Source organism: Pseudophryne corroboree, chromosome 6, assembly GCF_028390025.1.
Source record: "Pseudophryne corroboree isolate aPseCor3 chromosome 6, aPseCor3.hap2, whole genome shotgun sequence".
Classification (NCBI taxonomy): Eukaryota; Metazoa; Chordata; class Amphibia; order Anura; family Myobatrachidae; genus Pseudophryne; species Pseudophryne corroboree.
Window position 1 is genome coordinate 737,026,667 of NC_086449.1, and position 23,545 is coordinate 737,050,211.

The 23,545-nt window shown below is 45.5% G+C and overlaps 1 protein-coding gene across 1 annotated transcript in view; it reads right to left on the minus strand.

The window, feature by feature from the left end:
- CRACR2A (calcium release activated channel regulator 2A) overlaps positions 1–23,545 on the minus strand; it is a 416,510-nt gene that overhangs the window by 223,794 nt on the left and 169,171 nt on the right. The window contains exon 5 of the mRNA XM_063928465.1: positions 19,826–19,972. Coding sequence (XP_063784535.1) covers positions 19,826–19,972 — 147 coding nt within the window. The remainder of the gene's footprint in view (positions 1–19,825; positions 19,973–23,545) is intronic.

Consider the following 23,545-nt stretch of genomic DNA (forward strand, 5'->3'; position numbering starts at 1 on the left):
GAGAAGGTGACCTGATTGTTTTCAGCCATTTCTCATGCACTCAGAGGAGTATCGAACTGGTAAAAGGAGAGCAGTAGCCTGTGGGGGAAGTGGCTGAGACCAGTGGAACTGGTAAGTATGGTATCATTTGTGTACATATATAGTAAAGCCAAAAAAATAAATAAAACAAAAATCAAGAAAGTAACGTCAGAAATGGAGAAAAACCTGTCCGCACATTAGTATTTGCCAGTAGGAAAGCGGACAGAGACAAGGTAACCCCTGGGTATTTCTTTCAGTTACCATATAAGAAGTATTCATTCCTAGTAATGCCCCTAGTCAAGATGAGCTCGGAAATGTTTGTTGGACCATGTACAGACCCTTAATACGGGATGAGAAGGATTGAATTAATACTTCGCATGACCTAGAAGCTTGTTAAACTTTTTTTTTTTTTGTTTCTTTTGCAGTAATAGAAAACTCTCTGTCTGGATAAGATCACTGGTAAACACTAATTCGGCAAATGGGAGGTAGCTGTCTCTGTGCTAATGGACGGCCTCAATAAGGCATTGAGGGTCAGGGTGCAGACTTCTTTGCAAAATTGGAAAGGGGTCTCAGTAGCTAATCTTAAAGAGTGTGCTATTGAACATCACAAGAATAGTGCTAGGCGCATAGAACAACAGGTGGAGAGGATGAGGATGGTAAGTATACAGGCACATACAGTAAACACCCATCAGTCCAAACCCCAGATCCCTAATGGTCAATAATATGTTACACTTGTAGGGAGGAAGGGCATTTTGCCAGAGATTGTAGGAGTAGTAGGACACATAGTCAATATAGACCCCCTAGACAGAAAACACAAGCCACATTATTAAACACATAGACGGGACCAAGGGACATATAGTAAGGAATCATAAGCCATATAGAAAACACAGATTCGGCTAATGGGAAGAACAAAATAAATGCAACATTACCCTTTGACAAAACTTGCTGGGGTTAAGATGGGGCCTCTAAACTTTTGCTTCTTTTTCCTAGCAGAAATGGCCCCTGATTAACTTAACAGGAATTTTGTTAGATATGGTATACATATAGCGTGCTCCCGCCCAGGAAGTACAAAGTATGTTGGATACCCACGAAGACTAATGTTACATATCACTGTTCTAGATGCATGTCCATCACAGGTAGAGGAAATTATCTCACAGATACCGGGTTCCCTATGAATTTAGGATGGACAGGACACTGGATTGATGGCTGGGATAGTCCCAATAGCGATACGACAAACACAGAATTTTTTTAAGGGGAGTAGACCAAGTAGAGAACCACTTCCCCGTAGTGCACAATCCAGTTGTCAAATTTTTATAAAATCTTCTCCACCTCTACAAACTCCCCTGTCACCAACCTCTATTCTGCTTCTCTACAGTTTCCTCTTCATCTTTTGCGTTCACACAGGGTGGTACAATACATGGACCCGATTACAGTTCAAACACTATATGCCTAATTCGTCCTTCAGAGTTCTGCCCAAACCCAGTATATCCCAACAGCATGATAACACCAGTATTACTGCAGTGTGCCTTGTCATGCACAAAGGGTGGAGGAAGGATGAGAATACTGGTGAAGGGAAATTTTGTATAGACACTGATATGCCTGTTGGTGAATGGCAAACCTGACATTTTCTTTTTCATTTTCTTCTTCTTTTTCTCCTCTAGAGATGTTTCTTTTTCTTTTTTTTCTTTTTTTTTGAGTTATGCTCATGGTACTCTACACTGCAAACACACAATGACTTCGTACAGTTAACACCCTTTAGGAATTATTGTTATGTATTGGTGTGCACTGATGTTTTCTCAAACTGGGTAGAAGCATTTCCTGCCACCACGGATGCTGCTATGTTTACCGCAAAGAAAAATTGCGCAGAAATTTGTGTGTAGATAATGGTACTCCTAGAAGTAGGAGCAAAGCTTGAAATTGTACTATTGTGATCATAGATACTGCCACTAGTATTATGTAGCATCGGAACCACTCCCAGATCTTCACTTAACGAATCACCCTCTTCGAAATTTGTTTTTGTTTTGGTATTTGTGTCTTTTTTGTTGTTTTCGGAAGACAACCTCATGTCATGATTGATGCCCACAATGATCAGAAATACATCACTGATACACTTTATCGAGATGAGCCAGCATTTGAGAACTTGACAAAAGAACTTGAAACTGTTGATTGCTGGTATGCCAAATACTAACTGTCTTGATTGTGAACCAAGAGACTGTGTGATTGTTCTTACGCTCAGGTTGCCTAATAGGCAGGTGGAAAGGACCCTACCAAGTTTTGTTGACAGCACTATCCCAGTGAAAGTAGCCGAGAGAGAGACTTGGGTCCACGATTCCCATTGCAGGAAAGTCGGTAGTCTGGAAGGAACTCGTAAATGGAGTGAGATCGCAAAAGTATCACCAGAGACTCTGTTCCGTGAAGACTGAGAGGCGGCACTGTTGAACACTACCTGAGCGTACTAAAGGATTGCAGAAAGACCAGTCATTGTAATTGATTTGTTATGAACAAGAGTTGTTTTGTTCTATTTCTCTTTTCCCTCTTACCCGCTGACAAACATTTTTTTTCAGGACATTCTATTTTTGCGAGGTTTTTTTATGAGGAGTCGAGTGTGGGACTGGAAATGGTTCTGGAGGAAGGAGTGATTTCCTTATAGGATCCCAGGATTAGCCGATCAGTTTGTTAAAGTCAGAGAAAAGTCAAAGGTCTAGTAGTTATGGAGTTCGGAGGTAATCAGGAACAACCAGACAGTGGCTATTCACACATTGCAGATAAAGAGCTCATTAATATATGTGGAAGAAAGGTTTATGAGCGGCTCTCCCCGAACTCCGAAGGTTTATGTTATTTAGGAAGGACACTACTTATAACCCTTGTCCAATTATTAAACAGACCTAGCATACGTTCCAGAAATGGAAACAATGTTCAGAAAAGGATAGGAATATGTAGATCATGAAAATTTTATGTCACTTTCACGATTTGTTTGTGTCTTCATCTACCCAGCAGAACCTCAATCGAATCCAAACATCAGTGTACAAAGACGTAGGTACATGTATGTGTGAAATGTTCGTCGCAAATCAGACATTATAGGCCAAAGCACTGTCCCAGCATACTCTATAGGTTGAATGTTGTCCCACACCCAACCAGTGGTCCCGTGACCGCCGAGTGCATATAGAGGATGTCTCGTCCTCCTCCCTGTCTTCCCCAAATATAGTCAAGTGTCTGATTTGCGAAATGAATACATACTTGTGTCTAGGTCACCGATTATTGTCTGAAATATATTTTTTTATGTTAATAATTGATGGCAGTTATTGTTTACTGCCAAAGGGTGGACTGTCGAAGTAAAAAATATTACATAGAAAGAACATACAGACTCCACACATATAAGTCGCTATGCTTGCAAATACGCGCAGCGAGCACAGCAATATTTGGTAACACACGCATTTACACGGACATGCCACAGAGATGGATTCGACACTTATTTCATACAGCACATAATTATAATAATATCAAGCGCCAGACATCATAATGATTTAAAATTATATAATGAAGTAATGTCATGTATGTGTATTATTGGAACGAAGCAAGATAGACCTGTCGTATTTGGTATTAAAGCAAGCAGATTAATGTGTAGATTCATTTGATACTTGTTATTAAGTTGTAGGACATTGCAACAAATAGTTATGATTAAATGTATGAAAGCTAAAGTCACTTTTATTAGAACAATAGACATTCCAAACAGGTGGTGGACAGGAAAATCAGGCCAGCCCCTTTTGATGTCTTCAAGGCTGAACCTGTTTAGCATACGAACAGACCAGTGACTCATCATGAAAGAGAAAGTTCCCTCCCTTAGAATAGATGTGTGCAATCCCCCAAACTAGATAACACATTGCTGATCAGACACACACAGGAGTTGCTGTCCCAGACGATGGTGGAGATGCTGTCTGCACAGTTCCTGTATTTATTTACAGAGAGAGAAAGAGTGATATGGAGGGACGAATTTATATGAGAAAGATATGGTAATTGTATCGCTGGCCTGTAACTGTATGTATTAACTGCTTACTGTATAAATTGTAATCATGTAACTATATGTATACTGTACATTGTGATATATTGAATACATATCCTTTTAATAACAAATATATACATCAATGAGCTTTGGAACTCAGATAATGTGTGGGTGTATTGTTTTCTCTTATGGGATGCAGTGTTTTGTGATGTATAGCGCACATTCATGGCAAATGGTAATAAGATGTGCAGGCGTCTACAATATATATTAGAGCGGGCATTTTAAATATTTGTTAGAAAGCAATTTGGTATTCACAACACTGACTGGAACACCCACGGAGACACCAGGGCGTCCACCGCCACTGCCTGAGGGTCCCTCGACCTGGAACAATAACGCCGAAGCTTCTTGTTGAGATGAGAGGCCATCATGTCTATTTGGGGTAGACCCCAAAGATCTGTCACTTCCTTGAACACCTCCGGATGGAGGCCCCACTCTCCCGGATGGAGAACGTGTCTGCTGAGGAAGTCTGCTTCCCAGTTGTCTACTCCCAGAATGAAGATGGCTGACAGCGCCAAGACGTGCTTTTCCGTCCAGAGGAGTATTCTTGTGACCTCTGACATCGCCGCTCTGCTCTTCATTCCGCCCTGTCGGTTTATGTAAGCCACTGTTGTTACGTTGTCCGACTGTACTTGAATGGTCCTGTTTCTTAGAAGAGGGGCCGCCTGAGGAAGACCGTTGTAGACGGCTCTTAGTTCCAGAATGTTGATGGGCAGGCCAGCTTCCAGGCTCGACCATCTTCCTTGGAAGGTCACCGCTTGAGTGACTGTTCCCCAGCCTCGGAGGCTCGAATCCGTCATTAGCAGGACCCAGTCCTGAATTACGAACCTGAGGCCCTCGAGGAGGTGAGGCAATTGGAGCCACCAGAGGAGTTAGATCCTTGCCCTTGGCGACAGACGAATTCTCTGATGCATGTGGAGGTGAGACCCCGACCAATTGTCCAGGAGGTCCAGTTGGAAGGTCCGAGCATGAAACCTCCCGTACTGGAGAGCCTCGTAGGAGGCCACCATCTTTCCCAATAGGCGAATGCATTGATGAACCGACATCCGGGGTGGCTTCAAGACATCCCGGACCATGGATTGGATCACCAACGCCTTGTCCCGCGGAAGGAACACCCGCTGTACTTCCGTATCCAGGATCATTTCCAGAAACGACAATCTCTGGGTCGGTTCCAAATGTGACTTTGGAAAATTCAGAATACACCTGTGACTCTGAAGCAGCCGTGTTGTGAGAACAATGGATTGCAGCAACCGTTCCCTGGACGATGCCTTTATCAGGAGATCGTCTAGATAAGGAATGATGTTCACACCCTGTTTGCGGAGTAGCATCATCATCTCTGCCATCACCTTGGTAAACACCCTCGGTGCAGTGGAGAGGCTGAACGGCAGAGCCTGGAACTGAAAATGACAGTCCAGCAACGCGAATAGGAGATAAGCCTGATGCGGTAGCCAGATCGGAATGTGAAGGTATGCATCCTTGATATCCAGGGATACCAGGAATTCCCCCTCTTCCAGACCTGATATCACCGCCATGAGAGACTCCATCTTGAACTTGAACTCCCTTAGAAAGGGGTTCAACGATTTTAGGTTCAGGATGGGCCTGACCTAACCATCCGATTTCGGTACAACGAAAAGGTTCGAATAGTAACCCTTTGTCAGCATGTGCGGTGGAACTGGCACAATGACTTGTGCCTCTACCAGCCTTTGAAGTTTGAACTAGAGATGTGCACTTGGAATTTTTTCGGGTTTTGTGTTTTGGTTTTGGGTTCGGTTCCGCGGCCGTGTTTTGGGTTCGACCGCGTTTTGGCAAAACCTCACCGAATTTTTTTTGTCGGATTCGGGTGTGTTTTGGATTCGGGTGTTTTTTTCAAAAAACACTAAAAAACAGCTTAAATCATAGAATTTGGGGGTCATTTTGATCCCAAAGTATTATTAACCTCAAAAACCATAATTTCCACTCATTTTCAGTCTATTCTGAATACCTTACACCTCACAATATTATTTTTAGTCCTAAAATTTGCACCGAGGTCGCTGGATGACTAAGCTAAGTGACCCTAGTGGCCGACACAAACACAGGGCCCATCTAGGAGTGGCACTGCAGTGTCACGCAGGATGGCCCTTCCAAAAAACACTCCCCAAACAGCACATGACGCAAAGAAAAAAAGAGGCGCAATGAGCTAGCTGTGTGAGTAAGATAAGCGACCCTAGTGGCCGACACAAACACCGGGCCCATCTAGGAGTGGCACTGCAGTGTCACGCAGGATGGCCCTTCCAAAAAACACTCCCCAAACAGCACATGACGCAAAGAAAAAAAGAGGCGCAATGAGGTAGCTGTGTGAGTAAGCTAAGCGACCCTAGTGGCCGACACAAACACCTGGCCCATCTAGGAGTGGCACTGCAGTGTCACGCAGGATGGCCCTTCCAAAAAACACTCCCCAAACAGCACATGACGCAAAGAAAAAAAGAGGCGCAATGAGGTAGCTGTGTGAGTAAGATAAGCGACCCAAGTGGCCAACACAAACACCTGGCCCATCTAGGAGTGGCACTGCAGTGTCACGCAGGATGGCCCTTCCAAAAAACACTCCCCAAACAGCACATGACGCAAAGAAAAATTAAAGAAAAAAGAGGTGCAAGATGGAATTGTCCTTGGGCCCTCCCACCCACCCTTATGTTGTATAAACAGGACATGCACACTTTAACCAACCCATCATTTCAGTGACAGGGTCTGCCACACGACTGTGACTGAAATGACGGGTTGGTTTGGACCCCCACCAAAAAAGAAGCAATTAATCTCTCCTTGCACAAACTGGCTCTACAGAGGCAAGATGTCCACCTCATCATCATCCTCCGATATATCACCGTGTACATCCCCCTCCTCACAGATTATCAATTCGTCCCCACTGGAATCCACCATCTCAGCTCCCTGTGTACTTTGTGGAGGCAATTGCTGCTGGTCAATGTCTCCACGGAGGAATTGATTATAATTCATTTTAATGAACATCATCTTCTCCACATTTTCTGGAAGTAACCTCGTACGCCGATTGCTGACAAGGTGAGCGGCGGCACTAAACACTCTTTCAGAGTACACACTTGTGGGAGGGCAACTTAGGTAGAATAAAGCCAGTTTGTGCAAGGGCCTCCAAATTGCCTCTTTTTCCTGCCAGTATAAGTACGGACTGTGTGACGTGCCTACTTGGATGCGGTCACTCATATAATCCTCCACCATTCTTTCAATGGGGAGAGAATCATATGCAGTGACAGTAGACGACATGTCCGTAATCGTTGACAGGTCCTTCAGTCCGGACCAGATGTCAGCATCAGCAGTCGCTCCAGACTGCCCTGCATCACCGCCAGCGGGTGGGCTCGGAATTCTGAGCCTTTTCCTCGCACCCCCAGTTGCGGGAGAATGTGAAGGAGGAGATGTTGACAGGTCGCGTTCCGCTTGACTTGACAATTTTCTCACCAGCAGGTCTTTGAACCCCAGCAGACTTGTGTCTGCCGGAAAGAGAGATCCAAGGTAGGTTTTAAATCTAGGATCGAGCACGGTGGCCAAAATGTAGTGCTCTGATTTCAACAGATTGACCACCCGTGAATCCTTGTTAAGCGAATTAAGGGCTCCATCCACAAGTCCCACATGCCTAGCGGAATCGCTCCGTGTTAGCTCCTCCTTCAATGTCTCCAGCTTCTTCTGCAAAAGCCTGATGAGGGGAATGACCTGACTCAGGCTGGCAGTGTCTGAACTGACTTCACGTGTGGCAAGTTCAAAGGGCAGCAGAACCTTGCACAACGTTGAAATCATTCTCCACTGCGCTTGAGACAGGTGCATTCCACCTCCTATATCGTGCTGAATTGTATAGGCTTGAATGGCCTTTTGCTGCTCCTCCAACCTTAGAAGCATATATAGGGTTGAATTCCACCTCGTTACTACTTCTTGCTTCAGATGATGGCAGGGCAGGTTCAGGCGTTTTTGGTGTTGCTCCAGTCTTCTGTACGTGGTGCCTGTACGCCGAAAGTGTCCCGCAATTCTTCTGGCCACCGACAGCATCTCTTGCACGCCCCTGTCGTTTTTTTAAAAATTCTGCACCACCAAATTCAAGGTATGTGCAAAACATGGGACGTGCTGGAATTTGCCCAGATTTAATGCACACACAATATTGCTGGCGTTGTCCGATGCCACAAATCCACAGGAGAGTCCAATTGGGGTAAGCCATTCCGCGATGATCTTCCTCAGTTGCCGTAAGAGGTTTTCAGCTGTGTGCGTATTCTGGAAACCGGTGATACAAAGCGTAGCCTGCCTAGGAAAGAGTTGGCGTTTGCGAGATGCTGCTACTGGTGCCGCCGCTGCTGTTCTTGCGGCGGGAGTCCATACATCTACCCAGTGGGCTGTCACAGTCATATAGTCCTGACCCTGCCCTGCTCCACTTGTCCACATGTCCGTGGTTAAGTGGACATTGGGTACAGCTGCATTTTTTAGGACACTGGTGACTCTTTTTCTGAGGTCTGTGTACATTTTCGGTATCGCCTGCCTAGAGAAATGGAACCTAGATGGTATTTGGTACCGGGGACACAGTACCTCCAACAAGTCTCTAGTTGGCTCTGCAGTAATGATGGATACCGGAACCACGTTTCTCACCACCCAGGATGCCAAGGCCTCAGTTATCCGCTTTGCAGCAGGATGACTGCTGTGATATTTCATCTTCCTCGCAAAGGACTGTTGGACAGTCAATTGCTTGGTGGAAGTAGTAAAAGTGGTCTTACGATTTCCCCTCTGGGATGACCATCGACTCCCAGCAGCAACAACAGCAGCGCCAGCAGCAGTAGGCGTTACACGCAAGGATGCATCGGAGGAATCCCAGGCAGGAGAGGAATCGTCAGAATTGCCAGTGACATGGCCTGCAGGACTATTGGCATTCCTGGGGAAGGAGGAAATTGACACTGAGGGAGTTGGTGGGGTGGTTTGCGTGAGCTTGGTTACAAGAGGAAGGGATTTACTGGTCAGTGGACTGCTTCCGCTGTCGCCCAAAGTTTTTGAACTTGTTACTGACTTATTATGAATGCGCTGCAGGTGACGTATAAGGGAGGATGTTCCGAGGTGGTTAACGTCCTTACCCCTACTTATTACAGCTTGACAAAGGCAACACACGGCTTGACAAATGTTGTCCGCATTTCTGTTGAAATACTTCCACACCGAAGAGCTGATTTTTTTGGTATTTTCACCAGGCATGTCAACGGCCATATTCCTCCCACGGACAACAGGTGTCTCCCCGGGTGCCTGACTTAAACAAACCACCTCACCATCAGAATCCTCCTTGTCAATTTCCTCCCCAGCGCCAGCAACACCCATATCCTCCTCATCCTGGTGTACTTCAACACTGACATCTTCAATCTGACTATCAGGAACTGGACTGCGGGTGCTCCTTCCAGCACTTGCAGGGGGCGTGCAAATGGTGGAAGGCGCATGCTCTTCACGTCCAGTGTTGGGAAGGTCAGGCATCGCAACCGACACAATTGGACTCTCCTTGTGGATTTGGGATTTCGAAGAACGCACAGTTCTTTGCGGTGCTTTTGCCAGCTTGAGTCTTTTCATTTTTCTAGCGAGAGGCTGAGTGCTTCCATCCTCATGTGAAGCTGAACCACTAGCCATGAACATAGGCCAGGGCCTCAGCCGTTCCTTGCCACTCCGTGTGGCAAATGGCATATTGGCAAGTTTACGCTTCTCCTCCGACAATTTTATTTTAGATTTTGGAGTCCTTTTTTTACTGATATTTGGTGTTTTGGATTTTACATGCTCTGTACTATGACATTGGGCATTGGCCTTGGCAGACGACGTTGCTGGCATTTCATCGTCTCGGCCATGACTAGTGGCAGCAGCTTCAGCACGAGGTGGAAGTGGATCTTGATCTTTCCCTAATTTTGGAACCTCAACATTTTTGTTCTCCATATTTTAATAGGCACAACTAAAAGGCACCTCAGGCAAACAATGGAGATGGATGGATACTAGTATACTTATGGATGGACGAGCGACTGCCGACACAGAGGTAGCTACAGCCGTGGACTACCGTACTGTGTCTGCTGCTAATATAGACTGGATGATAATGAGATGAAATCAATATATATATATATATAATATCACACTAGTACTGCAGCCGGACAGGTAGATATATTTATTATGTAATGACTGATGACGGACCTGCTGGACACTGTCAGCTCAGCAGCACCGCAGACTGCTACAGTAAGCTACTATAGTAGTATGTATAAAGAAGAAAGAAAAAAAAAAACACGGGTAGGTGGTATACAATTATGGATGGACGAGCGACTGCCGACACAGAGGTAGCTACAGCCGTGGACTACCGTACTGTGTCTGCTGCTAATATAGACTGGATGATAATGAGATGAAATCAATATATATATATATAATATCACACTAGTACTGCAGCCGGACAGGTAGATATATTTATTATGTAATGACTGATGACGGACCTGCTGGACACTGTCAGCTCAGCAGCACCGCAGACTGCTACAGTAAGCTACTATAGTAGTATGTATAAAGAAGAAAGAAAAAAAAAACACGGGTAGGTGGTATACAATTATGGATGGACGAGCGACTGCCGACACAGAGGTAGCTACAGCCGTGGACTACCGTACTGTGTCTGCTGCTAATTAGAGATGAGCGCCTGAAATTTTTCGGGTTTTGTGTTTTGGTTTTGGGTTCGGTTCCGCGGCCGTGTTTTGGGTTCGAACGCGTTTTGGCAAAACCTCACCGAATTTTTTTTGTCGGATTCGGGTGTGTTTTGGATTCGGGTGTTTTTTTCAAAAAACACTAAAAAACAGCTTAAATCATAGAATTTGGGGGTCATTTTGATCCCAAAGTATTATTAACCTCAAAAACCATAATTTACACTCATTTTCAGTCTATTCTGAATACCTCACACCTCACAATATTATTTTTAGTCCTAAAATTTGCACCGAGGTCGCTGTGTGAGTAAGATAAGCGACCCTAGTGGCCGACACAAACACCGGGCCCATCTAGGAGTGGCACTGCAGTGTCACGCAGGATGTCCCTTCCAAAAAACCCTCCCCAAACAGCACATGACGCAAAGAAAAAAAGAGGCGCAATGAGGTAGCTGTGTGAGTAAGATTAGCGACCCTAGTGGCCGACACAAACACCGGGCCCATCTAGGAGTGGCACTGCAGTGTCACGCAGGATGTCCCTTCCAAAAAACCCTCCCCAAACAGCACATGACGCAAAGAAAAAAAGAGGCGCAATGAGGTAGCTGTGTGAGTAAGATAAGCGACCCTAGTGGCCGACACAAACACCGGGCCCATCTAGGAGTGGCACTGCAGTGTCACGCAGGATGTCCCTTCCAAAAAACCCTCCCCAAACAGCCGTGAACTACCGCACTGTACTGTGTCTGCTGCTAATATATAGACTGGTTGATAAAGAGATAGTATACTCGTAACTAGTATGTATGTATAAAGAAAGAAAAAAAAACCACGGTTAGGTGGTATATACAATTATGGACGGGCTGCCGAGTGCCGACACAGAGGTAGCCACAGCCGTGAACTACCGCACTGTACTGTGTCTGCTGCTAATATAGACTGGTTGATAAAGAGATAGTATACTCGTAACTAGTATGACTATAAAGAAAGAATAAAAAACCACGGTTAGGTGGTATATACAATTATGGACGGGCTGCCGAGTGCCGACACAGAGGTAGCCACAGCCGTGAACTACCGCACTGTACTGTGTCTGCTGCTAATATATAGACTGGTTGATAAAGAGATAGTATACTCGTAACTAGTATGTATGTATAAAGAAAGAAAAAAAAACCACGGTTAGGTGGTATATACAATTATGGACGGGCTGCCGAGTGCCGACACAGAGGTAGCCATAGCCGTGAACTACCGCACTGTACTGTGTCTGCTGCTAATATAGACTGGTTGATAAAGAGATAGTATACTCGTAACTAGTATGTATGTATAAAGAAAGAAAAAAAAACCACGGTTAGGTGGTATATACAATTATGGACGGGCTGCCGAGTGCCAACACAGAGGTAGCCACAGCCGTGAACTACCGCACTGTACTGTGTCTGCTGCTAATATATAGACTGGTTGATAAAGAGATAGTATACTCGTAACTAGTATGTATGTATAAAGAAAGAAAAAAAAACCACGGTTAGGTGGTATATACAATTATGGACGGGCTGCCGAGTGCCGACACAGAGGTAGCCACAGCCGTGAACTACCGCACTGTACTGTGTCTGCTGCTAATATATAGACTGGTTGATAAAGAGATAGTATACTCGTAACTAGTATGTATGTATAAAGAAAGAAAAAAAAACCACGGTTAGGTGGTATATACAATTATGGACGGGCTGCCGAGTGCCGACACAGAGGTAGCCACAGCCGTGAACTACCGCACTGTACTGTGTCTGCTGCTAATATATAGACTGGTTGATAAAGAGATAGTATACTCGTAACTAGTATGTATGTATAAAGAAAGAAAAAAAAACCACGGTTAGGTGGTATATACAATTATGGACGGGCTGCCGAGTGCCGACACAGAGGTAGCCACAGCCGTGAACTACCGCACTGTACTGTGTCTGCTGCTAATATAGACTGGTTGATAAAGAGATAGTATACTCGTAACTAGTATGTATGTATAAAGAAAGAAAAAAAAACCACGGTTAGGTGGTATATACAATTATGGACGGGCTGCCGAGTGCCGACACAGAGGTAGCCACAGCCGTGAACTACCGCACTGTACTGTGTCTGCTGCTAATATATAGACTGGTTGATAAAGAGATAGTATACTCGTAACTAGTATGTATGTATAAAGAAAGAAAAAAAAACCACGGTTAGGTGGTATATACAATTATGGACGGGCTGCCGAGTGCCGACACAGAGGTAGCCACAGCCGTGAACTACCGCACTGTACTGTGTCTGCTGCTAATATATAGACTGGTTGATAAAGAGATAGTATACTCGTAACTAGTATGTATGTATAAAGAAAGAAAAAAAAACCACGGTTAGGTGGTATATACAATTATGGACGGGCTGCCGAGTGCCGACACAGAGGTAGCCACAGCCGTGAACTACCGCACTGTACTGTGTCTGCTGCTAATATATAGACTGGTTGATAAAGAGATAGTATACTCGTAACTAGTATGTATGTATAAAGAAAGAAAAAAAAACCACGGTTAGGTGGTATATACAATTATGGACGGGCTGCCGAGTGCCGACACAGAGGTAGCCACAGCCGTGAACTACCGCACTGTACTGTGTCTGCTGCTAATATATAGACTGGTTGATAAAGAGATAGTATACTCGTAACTAGTATGTATGTATAAAGAAAGAAAAAAAAACCACGGTTAGGTGGTATATACAATTATGGACGGGCTGCCGAGTGCCGACACAGAGGTAGCCACAGCCGTGAACTACCGCACTGTACTGTGTCTGCTGCTAATATAGACTGGTTGATAAAGAGATAGTATACTACTAATATTATATATACTGGTGGTCAGGTCACTGGTCACTAGTCACACTGGCAGTGGCACTCCTGCAGCAAAAGTGTGCACTGTTTAATTTTAATATAATATTATGTACTCCTGGCTCCTGCTATAACCTATAACTGGCACTGCAGTAGTGCTCCCCAGTCTCCCCCACAATTATAAGCTGTGTGAGCTGAGCAGTCAGACAGATATATAATATATATAGATGATGCAGCACACTGGCCTGAGCCTGAGCAGTGCACACAGATATGGTATGTGACTGACTGAGTCACTGTGTGTATCGCTTTTTTCAGGCAGAGAACGGATATATTAAATAAACTGCACTGTGTGTCTGGTGGTCACTCACTATATAATATATTATGTACTCCTGGCTCCTGCTATAACCTATAACTGGCACTGCAGTAGTGCTCCCCAGTCTCCCCCACAATTATAAGCTGTGTGAGCTGAGCAGTCAGACAGATATATATAATATTATATATAGATAATAGATGATGCAGCACACTGGCCTGAGCCTGAGCAGTGCACACAGATATGGTATGTGACTGAGTCACTGTGTGCTGTGTATCGCTTTTTTCAGGCAGAGAACGGATTATAAATAAAACTGGTGGTCACTGGTCACTATCAGCAAAACTCTGCACTGTACTGAGTACTCCTAATGCTCCCCAAAATTAGTAAATCAAGTGTCTCTCTAATCTATTCTAAACGGAGAGGACGCCAGCCACGTCCTCTCCCTATCAATCTCAATGCACGTGTGAAAATGGCGGCGACGCGCGGCTCCTTATATAGAATCCGAGTCTCGCGATAGAATCCGAGCCTCGCGAGAATCCGACAGCGTCATGATGACGTTCGGGCGCGCTCGGGTTAACCGAGCAAGGCGGGAAGATCCGAGTCGCTCGGACCCGTGAAAAAAAACATGAAGTTCTGGCGGGTTCGGATTCAGAGAAACCGAACCCGCTCATCTCTACTGCTAATATAGACTGGATGATAATGAGATGAAATCAATATATATATATATATATAATATCACTAGTACAGCAGCCGGACAGGTATATATATTTATTATGTAATGACTGATGACGGACCTGCTGGACACTGTCAGCTCAGCAGCACCGCAGACTGCTACAGTAAGCTACTATAGTAGTATGTATAAAGAAGAAGAAAGAAAAAAAAAAACGGGTAGGTGGTATACAATATTATATATATATATTATATACAATTATATATATATATATATATATATATTAAACTGGTGGTGATTATTAAACTGGTGGTCAGGTCACTGGTCACACTATCAGCAACTTGCAAGTAGTACTCCTAAGCAGACAATCACAATATATATTATACTGGTGGTCAGTGTGGTCACAATGGCAGTGTGGCACTCTGGCAGCAAAAGTGTGCACTGTACGTTATATGTACTCCTGAGTCCTGCTCTCAGACTCTAACTGCTCCCCACTGTCAGTGTCTCCCCCACAAGTCAGATATACATTATACAGTCACACTATCTATCTATCTATCACTTCAGCAAGTAGTAGTACTCCTCCTAATGCTCCCCAAAATTACTACTGTGTCTCTCTCTACTCTAGTCTCACTCTCTTCTCTATAAACGGAGAGGACGCCAGCCACGTCCTCTCCCTATGAATCTCAATGCACGTGTGAAAATGGCGGCGACGCGCGGCTCCTTATATAGAATCCGAGTCTCGCGATAGAATCCGAGCCTCGCGAGAATCCGACAGCGGGATGATGACGTTCGGGCGCGCTCGGGTTAACCGAGCAAGGCGGGAAGATCCGAGTCGCTCGGCCCCGTGTAAAAAAAAATGACGTTCGGGCGGGTTCGGATTCCGAGGAACCGAACCCGCTCATCTCTAGTTTGAACAGCCTTTTGTAGCACTGTGCTGTCCTCCAACAGAGTTGAAAAAACGATGAGGAGGGAGACTTTGAAATTTCAGCCTGTATCCCTGAGAGACAATAGCCACCATCCAGGGATACAGGCCGGAGGAGACCCAGACATGACTGAATTGTCCGAGTCTCGCTCCCACGGGCCCCACCACTGGGCCGTCCCGTCCACTGTCATGAGGAGGACTTAGGGGTACCTGAAGCAGGCTTTTATTCTTGGGAACCCGCAGCGGCAGGTTTCTCGGATTTAACCTTACCACCCCTGAAGAAGGTACCGGATGATTTGGCCTTTCTGGACTTGTTGGGCCGAAAGGACTGCTGCGAAGCTGAGGAGAAGGACCTCTTTGGAGCAGGAGCTGCTGAGGGAAGATACGGAGACTTACCCGCTGTAGCGGTAGATGTCCACGCGTCCAGGGCTTCCCCAAAGAGAGCTTGACCTGTATAGGGCAGCGACTCCACACATTTTCTGGATTCCGCGTCAGTCGACCACTGGCGGAGCCACAGTCCCCGACGAGCTGAAATAGGCATGGAAGAAATTCCCACAGCTATGGAACCCAGGTCTTTCATAGATTCTACCATGAAACCTGCAGAACCATGAATGTTGCGTAAATACAATGCAATGTCATCCCTATCCATCGTATCCAAATCCTCCATCGACCACTTCACTGACACTGATTTCAGAGTATTATCAATTTTTCTATCCGCCGGCTCCTTTAAGGCGGTAGATCCTGGTACCGGTAAAACCACCTATTTTGAGAGTCTAGATACAGAAGCGTCAACAATCGGCTGGTTTTCCCACTTTTTCCTATCCTCCTCAGGGAAAGGAAACGCTACCAGAAACCTCTTAGGGATCTGAAACTTCTTTTCAGGATTCACCCAGGTCTTTTCAAATATAGCATTCAGCTCTTTTGACGCAGGGAAGGTTAGCGAGGCTTTCTTGTTTTCAGTGAAGAAAACCTGCTCAGGTGTGGTATCGTTAACATTTAACACATCCCTAATAGCCTCTATCAACAATTGTACCCCCCTTGCAAGAGATGCGGACCCCCGCAACACATCCCGTCACCATCTGTAGTGTCAGAATCGGTATCCGTGTCATCTTGTGTTACCTATAACAAGTGCACGTTTATGGGGATATATAGCGGGGTGACCTGAGGTACCTGTCAAGGGCCACACAGCCATAGAGGACTGTAAGACCTGGGTTGCCGACTCATTACTGGTAACCCTGTCAGAAATCTGAGAAATCCAAGTCCTGATACAGGAAAACCACTCTGGTTCCCTTGCTGGAATCTGTGCTAAACCATGGAATGGGATCATCCTGTGAGGATAAATCCTCAGCAGAGCCGGCCTTAGGCATAGGCAAACTAGGCAATTGCCTAGGGCATCTGGTATGCCTAGGGGCACAAGCAGCTTCTGCTGATTAAAATGATATGCGGCATGCCTATATTCTGTGTGCAGCATTTCGTATGCAGATACAGCCACAGTCACACACAATATATAGGCATGCTGCATATCATTTTAATCAGCAGAAGCTTCTTGTGCATCCTAGCCACATAGCAATGCAAATAAGATGCATTTTCCTAAAAAATAGGCACCCAACGTTAGCAGAGCTGCCAGTTGACTCACGCCAGGAACTATATGTGTCATTATTTGTATAAGGGCATTAATAATGTGTAACATATGTGTAAGGGGCACTATGTGTGTCATTATGTGTATAAGGGCATTAACAATGTGCGGCATATGTGTAAGGGAAATTATGTGTATAAGGACATTAATAAGGGTTGGCACAATGTGTAAGGGGCACTATGTTTATAAGGACATTATTAATGTGTGTCATATGTGTAAGGGGCATTACTGTGTGGTATTATGTGTATAAATGCATTACCAATGTGTGGCATTATGTGTATAAGGTGCTCTACTGTGTGGCGTAACATATAGAAAGGGCACTACTGTGTGGTCTAATGTGAATAAAGAGCAATATGGTGTGGTGTAATGTGAATAAAGAGCAATATGGTGTGGTGTAATGTGAATAAGGAGCAATATGGTGTGGTGAAATGAGAATAAAGAGCAATATGGTGTGATGTAATGTGAATAAGGAGCAATTCAGTATGATGTTATGTGAATGAGGGGCACTACTGTGAGAAGTAACGTATATAAGGTAAATTGGTACTACTGTGTGATGTAATGTGAATAAGGGACACTATCGTATGATAAATTGTGAATAAAGTTGCACTACTGTGAGGCATAAATTTGAATTGGGGGTACTATTGTGTAGCCATGCCCCTTGCCAGCAAAAACACATACCTTTTTGGGCTGTGCTGCCGAATGTGCACATTGTTCTTATTTAAATTACATGGGGTAGGAAAATAAAAAAAAGGACTGCTATCGGGGGAGGGGGGGGTGATGGTGCTGGGAAAGGGGTGCAGGGTCAGAGGCGGAACTAGCGGCGGTGCTAGGGGGCACCAGCCAAAATCTTGCCTAGGGCATCATATTGGTTAGGACCGGCTCTGATCCTCAGCAGCATATGACCCTGTATTCCTGGACATTGCTGCTAATGACCACCAAACACACCACACGCACACAGGATGGGGTAAGACGGAGTTTCCCTCCCCAAGAATGGCAAGAGAGAGACAGAGATTGGAGCCAACCCACACCAGCACCCAAAGCAAGGAGAAAAACCCATTTACAGCTCTGACTTGTGTACCTTAATAGGACACACAGTCAAGTACTCAGCCTCCCCCCCTTCTACAACCCCCTGGTACCATTACAGTAACTGGAGCTGCTGTGGAGGGATCAGGATCTTCCTTCTGCTGGGCAGCATGCAGGAAAATGGCGCTGGAACGCTGCAGGTCCACTCTGAGAAGCTCCGCCCCCTTCCCGGTGCTGTCTTCCCGCTCATCTGAGTTCAAATATGGTCTGAAGAGTTGTGCTGGCTGGGATCCCTGGGGCCTGACAGGCTTGCTGAACAAGTGTGAGGGGTAAGCGCTGGCCCAGGGCTCCCCTCACAGCGCCGCACAGTGTGCCGCTGGTACCATCCGGGAGTGCGGTTAATACCGCGCTCCCACCCCTGTTGCCGCCATCTTCACACTGGCCCCCCAGCTTGTTAGGGGGGTAGGTGACTAACTCACCACTGCTTCAGCTCTGTAAGGGGTCGGTGGCATGCTGCTGGGGTGAGCGGTTCCCCTGTGGCGGAGACCGATCAGCCCCTCTGGAGCTCAGTATCCAGTCAGCGGAGTCAGTGGCTCAGACCCCGCAGGGCAGACACTGCTCCCCCCCTTAGTCCCACGCTGCAGGGAGGATGTTGCCAGCAGCCTCCCTGTAAAATAAAAAAAACTCTAAACTAAACTTTTCCAGGAAAGCTCAGGAGAACTCCCCTAGCTGTGACCGGCTCCTCCGGGCACAATTTCTAAACTGAGTCTGGTAGGAGGGGCATAGAGGGAGGAGCCAGCCCACACTCTTAAACTCTTAAACTCTTAAAGTGCCAATGGCTCCTGGTGGACCCGTCTATACCCCATGGTACTAATGTGGACTGCAGCATCCTCTAGGACGTTAGAGAAAGAAGTAATAATGCCACTGTGTAGGTCATTGGTGCGGCCTCATCTAGAATACTGTGTCCAGTTCTGGAGGCCATATCTTCAAAAGGATATTAATACATTAGATACTGTACAAAGAAGTGCACCTAAAATGGTGCATGGGCTACACCATAAAACATACCCAGAAAGACTAAGAAATCTCAATACAGTATGTATAGTTTGGAGCAGAGAAGGGAAAGGGGGGACATGATAGAAACTTACATATACAGTATCAAGGGTTTTACCAAAGTCCAGGAGGGAAACATTCTTCAAATGAAGAGAAGCAATAGGACACGAGGACATTCACTGAGACTGGAGGGGGGGAGGTTCAGGGGAAATTTGAGGAAAAATGACTTCACAGAAAGGGTAGTGGACAAGTGGAATAGCCTGCCATCAGAGGCGGTAGAGGAAGACTGTAGAGCAATTTAAAGTAAACATGCATGGGATAGACATAAGGATATCCTTACAAAGAAATAAAGATCAGATAAAGTTTGATGTAAAAATATGGTACAAAAAAGGGGCAGACTAGATGGGCCAAATGGTTCTTATCTGCCGTCACATTCTATGTTTCTATGTTAAAATTCTAAAAAGTTGATTCCACTTTTTAAACGTTTGTATATAAAACCTGTATTAGACATTAGATGTGCGTAATAAACAGATAGATAGATAGATAGATAGATAGATAGATAGATAGATAGATAGATAGATAGATAGATAGATAGATAAGCTTCTTTTTATTATTAAGATAACATTAAATAAATAATATGTTTTACTGACTTCTTGAGGGCACATTCCATTTCATTCTTCTCCTCATTTGCTTCTTGAAGCTGTGAGAAGACTCTGCTAAGAAATTCTTCAAAGCTTGGCAGCAGATGAGGCTCGTCCCTCCGTATCTCCATCCACAAACGCTTGATGTTATTCTCTCTGAAAGAGAGGACAAGGACATCATATATTCATATGTTGCCAAAAACTAGAAGTCATGACAGTATTATAACTTGTAGTCTACTTTTGATAGACTTTGTTTGACCTCAGTTTATAGAAGACAGGAATAGAACAATTAGTATCTCAATAATAAAAGCCGTTTGAATGGTCGACCATGTTAAGGTTGACAGTCATTAGGTCTACCACTGTTGGTCGACATTGACATGGTCGACGATAAAAATGGTTGACACGAGGCAGGTCGATGAAGAGGTCGATATGGCTTTTTTTTTATATAAATTATTAACTTTTTCATATTTTATCATCCACATGGACTACGATTGGGAATGGTAACCTGTGCTGAGCACAGCGGTAGCGGAGCGAGGCACCTTGCCCGCAGCTTGGCGAGCAAATGCAAGGGGACGCGGTACACTAATTGGGGTTCCTGGTCATGTTACGAAAAAAATTACACCAAACAACAGTTAAAAAATCCATGTCGACCTTTTGATGTGTCGACCTGTCCCTTGTTGACCATTTTCATTGTCGATTATTAGCCCATGTCGACCAATAGTGGTCAACCTAATGAATGTCGACCTTAACATGGTTGACCATTCATACCTGAACCCATGTGACAGGAGCAGTGGCATGATGGTAGATGCTAGAATCAAGTGGGCTAAGGGACCTTTTCCGTAAGGGGGAGGAGTTACGATGCAAGGGGGAGGAGCTAGGCCAGCGGGATAGTTCCTCTACTATCCACGCCACCAACTATTACCTTTAGTAATTAGGTGGTGAGCGAAGCGGAGCGGAGCGAGCCACCGTGCCCAAAGCGTGGCGAGCGAAGCGAGCCCGCGAGGGTACTTTTCGGGTACCCTGTTCGCCCGTAGCTCCTCCCCCTGGTGACGTAGCTCCTCTCCTCAATACGTCACAAGGTCCCTTCAGCCCCTCCGATATAGAACCAACCAGCACATGATGTGAGAAGAATGGAGGCAGAGGGAAGCCACAGACTGAGAGTTATATAATGGAAGGAGGGAGGTCAGATAGCAGCAGGAGATGAGTGATGTGTCAGTGAGGACAGGGCTACATGTGACAGGGGCAGTGACATGATGTGAGGAGGGGAATGAAGGCATCAGGAAGCAACTGACTGAGGGGGGGATTTAATCAGCCGTGGTAAATATATTGATCCCCAAGGGCAGTGATTTTCAACCTTTTTTTACGCGCGGGACACCAAACAATATTTTATAATTGCCAAGGCACACCATCAGTTCTCCACAGAAAAAAAAAAAAAAAAAAACACACACACATTGGCCCTCACAGTAAAAAAACAATCACATTGCTCCCCACATAAATCATGTTGCTCCTTACATAAATCCTATTGCTCCCCACATAAATCAATCCCATTGCTCCCCACATAAATCCTATTGTTCCCCACAGTTGAAAAATAACAAATATTAGCCCCTTCCTGTCAGCTTTCCTCCCCCCTGTCCATCAGTGGTGGGGGTTCATAGTGGAGTGCTGCGAATACTGAGCAGCAGGCGGTCGTGCAGGTGTGGATGTGGGTGGGCAAGGAAAGCTGTGTATGGAGGCAGGATCTGGAAGATGTGTATGCAGGTGGGTGGGCTGGCTGGGTGGCGAGACGCGGCGGCCGTGACCCATGATATCACACTGCCGCGTCATCAAGGCACAGGTCACAGCCGGAGCATGAATGATCCTCTAAGAAGAGCCCAGGCCAACAGTTCACTCTGAAGGTGCAGGAAGCTGCACTGGCTCCGCGGCACACCTTGCAACTGGTCGCGGCACACTAGTGTGCCACTGCACACTGGTTGAAAAAGCCTGCCCTAGGGGCTATCAAATTAGCCAAGAAAGCTGGCACTGATCAGGGAGTTTTTTTCGGGACCCGCTGAGGTCCCAAAAAAAATCCAAGATAAATGCCCTGTTTTCGAGAACTTATCCCGGATCCTATGTGTTTTTGCCCAAAAGAGGGGCATTTTTCAGCCAAAAAAAGGGGCTGCGAGTGACTCAAAAAAATCGCACAAAATCGCAATAAATGTCAGTTTTTTCCTTCTGAAAAATTATCTGGGCTGATTGAATTCCCCTTGAGAGTCATATAATGGAAGGCGCAAGTTCAACCAGCAAAACAGAGTATATCAGGAGATGAATGATGTGTTAGTGAGGGCAGGGCTGCATGGTACAGAGACAGTTACATGATGTAAGGAGGGGAATGGAGGCAACAGTATGCCACAGACTGAAAGTTATATACTGTAAGGAGCAGGGTCCCCAAACAGCACAGGGTATAACAGGAGATACATGATGAGATAGTGAGGCATAAGTGCTACATGTGACAGTGACAGTAGCATGATGTGAGGAGGGGATTGGCAAACGGAGGCAGCAAGAAGCCAAAAACTGAGAGTTATGCCCCCCAATTCCCCGTGCTACATTACAGAGAGCATCCTAGCAGGGCCGTAGCTAGGTGTGTGCAAGTGGTGCAATCACACAGAGTGCAGGGCCCTGATGGCGGCACTATTGCTGCCCCACAGCCCTTGCTTCTGGATAGCAGGGTACTGGCAAGAGAACCCATCAGCCATTATCGGTGCTGCAGTGCCTTCCAGACAGAGTGTCCTCTGAATGTCGCCTGGATGCTCCAAGTATGAACCCTGCGGTTACGCACCCACCTTAAGATAATACAGTAGCTTCTTTCTTACTTATATGTTCTTCTTTCTATTTTTTTTCCATCTTCTTTTTTCTCTGTTCTTCTACTTCATCTTTCTGTGCCATGCAGCTCCACGCACTGGCTCCTCATCACTGATGGTGATGATGTTCATTCAATGCACTGCAGCATTGCAGCAGCCGAGCCCAAGGGTTGGAGTCGGGCAGACAGGTCTCTGTATTATTTAGTCTGCAGGGCAGCTAGGGTCATTCCGCGTGTCCTGGCCAGCAGGGACGTGTGGTAAGGTAATAGCTCAGGAGGCGCTGGTTAGTACCAGAGCCAGATTTACCATCAAAATATGATAAAAATGTTCATGTGGGCATTATACACATGTGCAGCAGTATATACATCTGGCCATTACACACAGGTGCAGCAGTATATACACCTGGGCAATGCATTATACACAGGTGTAGCAGTATATACATCTGACCATTACACACAGGTGCAGCAGTATATACACCTGGGCAATGCATTATACACAGGTGTAGCAGTATGTACATCTGACCATTACACACAGGTGCAGCAGTATATACACCTGGGCAATGCATTATACACAGGTGTAGCAGTATATACATCTGGGCATTACACACAGGTGCAGCAGTATATACACCTGGGCAATGCATTATACACAGGTGTAGCAGTATATACATCTGACCATTACACACAGGTGCAGCAGTATATACACCTGGGCAATGCATTATACACAGGTGTAGCAGTATATACATCTGGCCATTACACACAGGTGCAGCAGTATATACACCTGGGCAATGCATTATACACAGGTGTAGCAGTATATACATCTGGGCATTACACACAGGTGCAGCAGTATATACACCTGGGCAATGCATTATACACAGGTGTAGCAGTATATATAT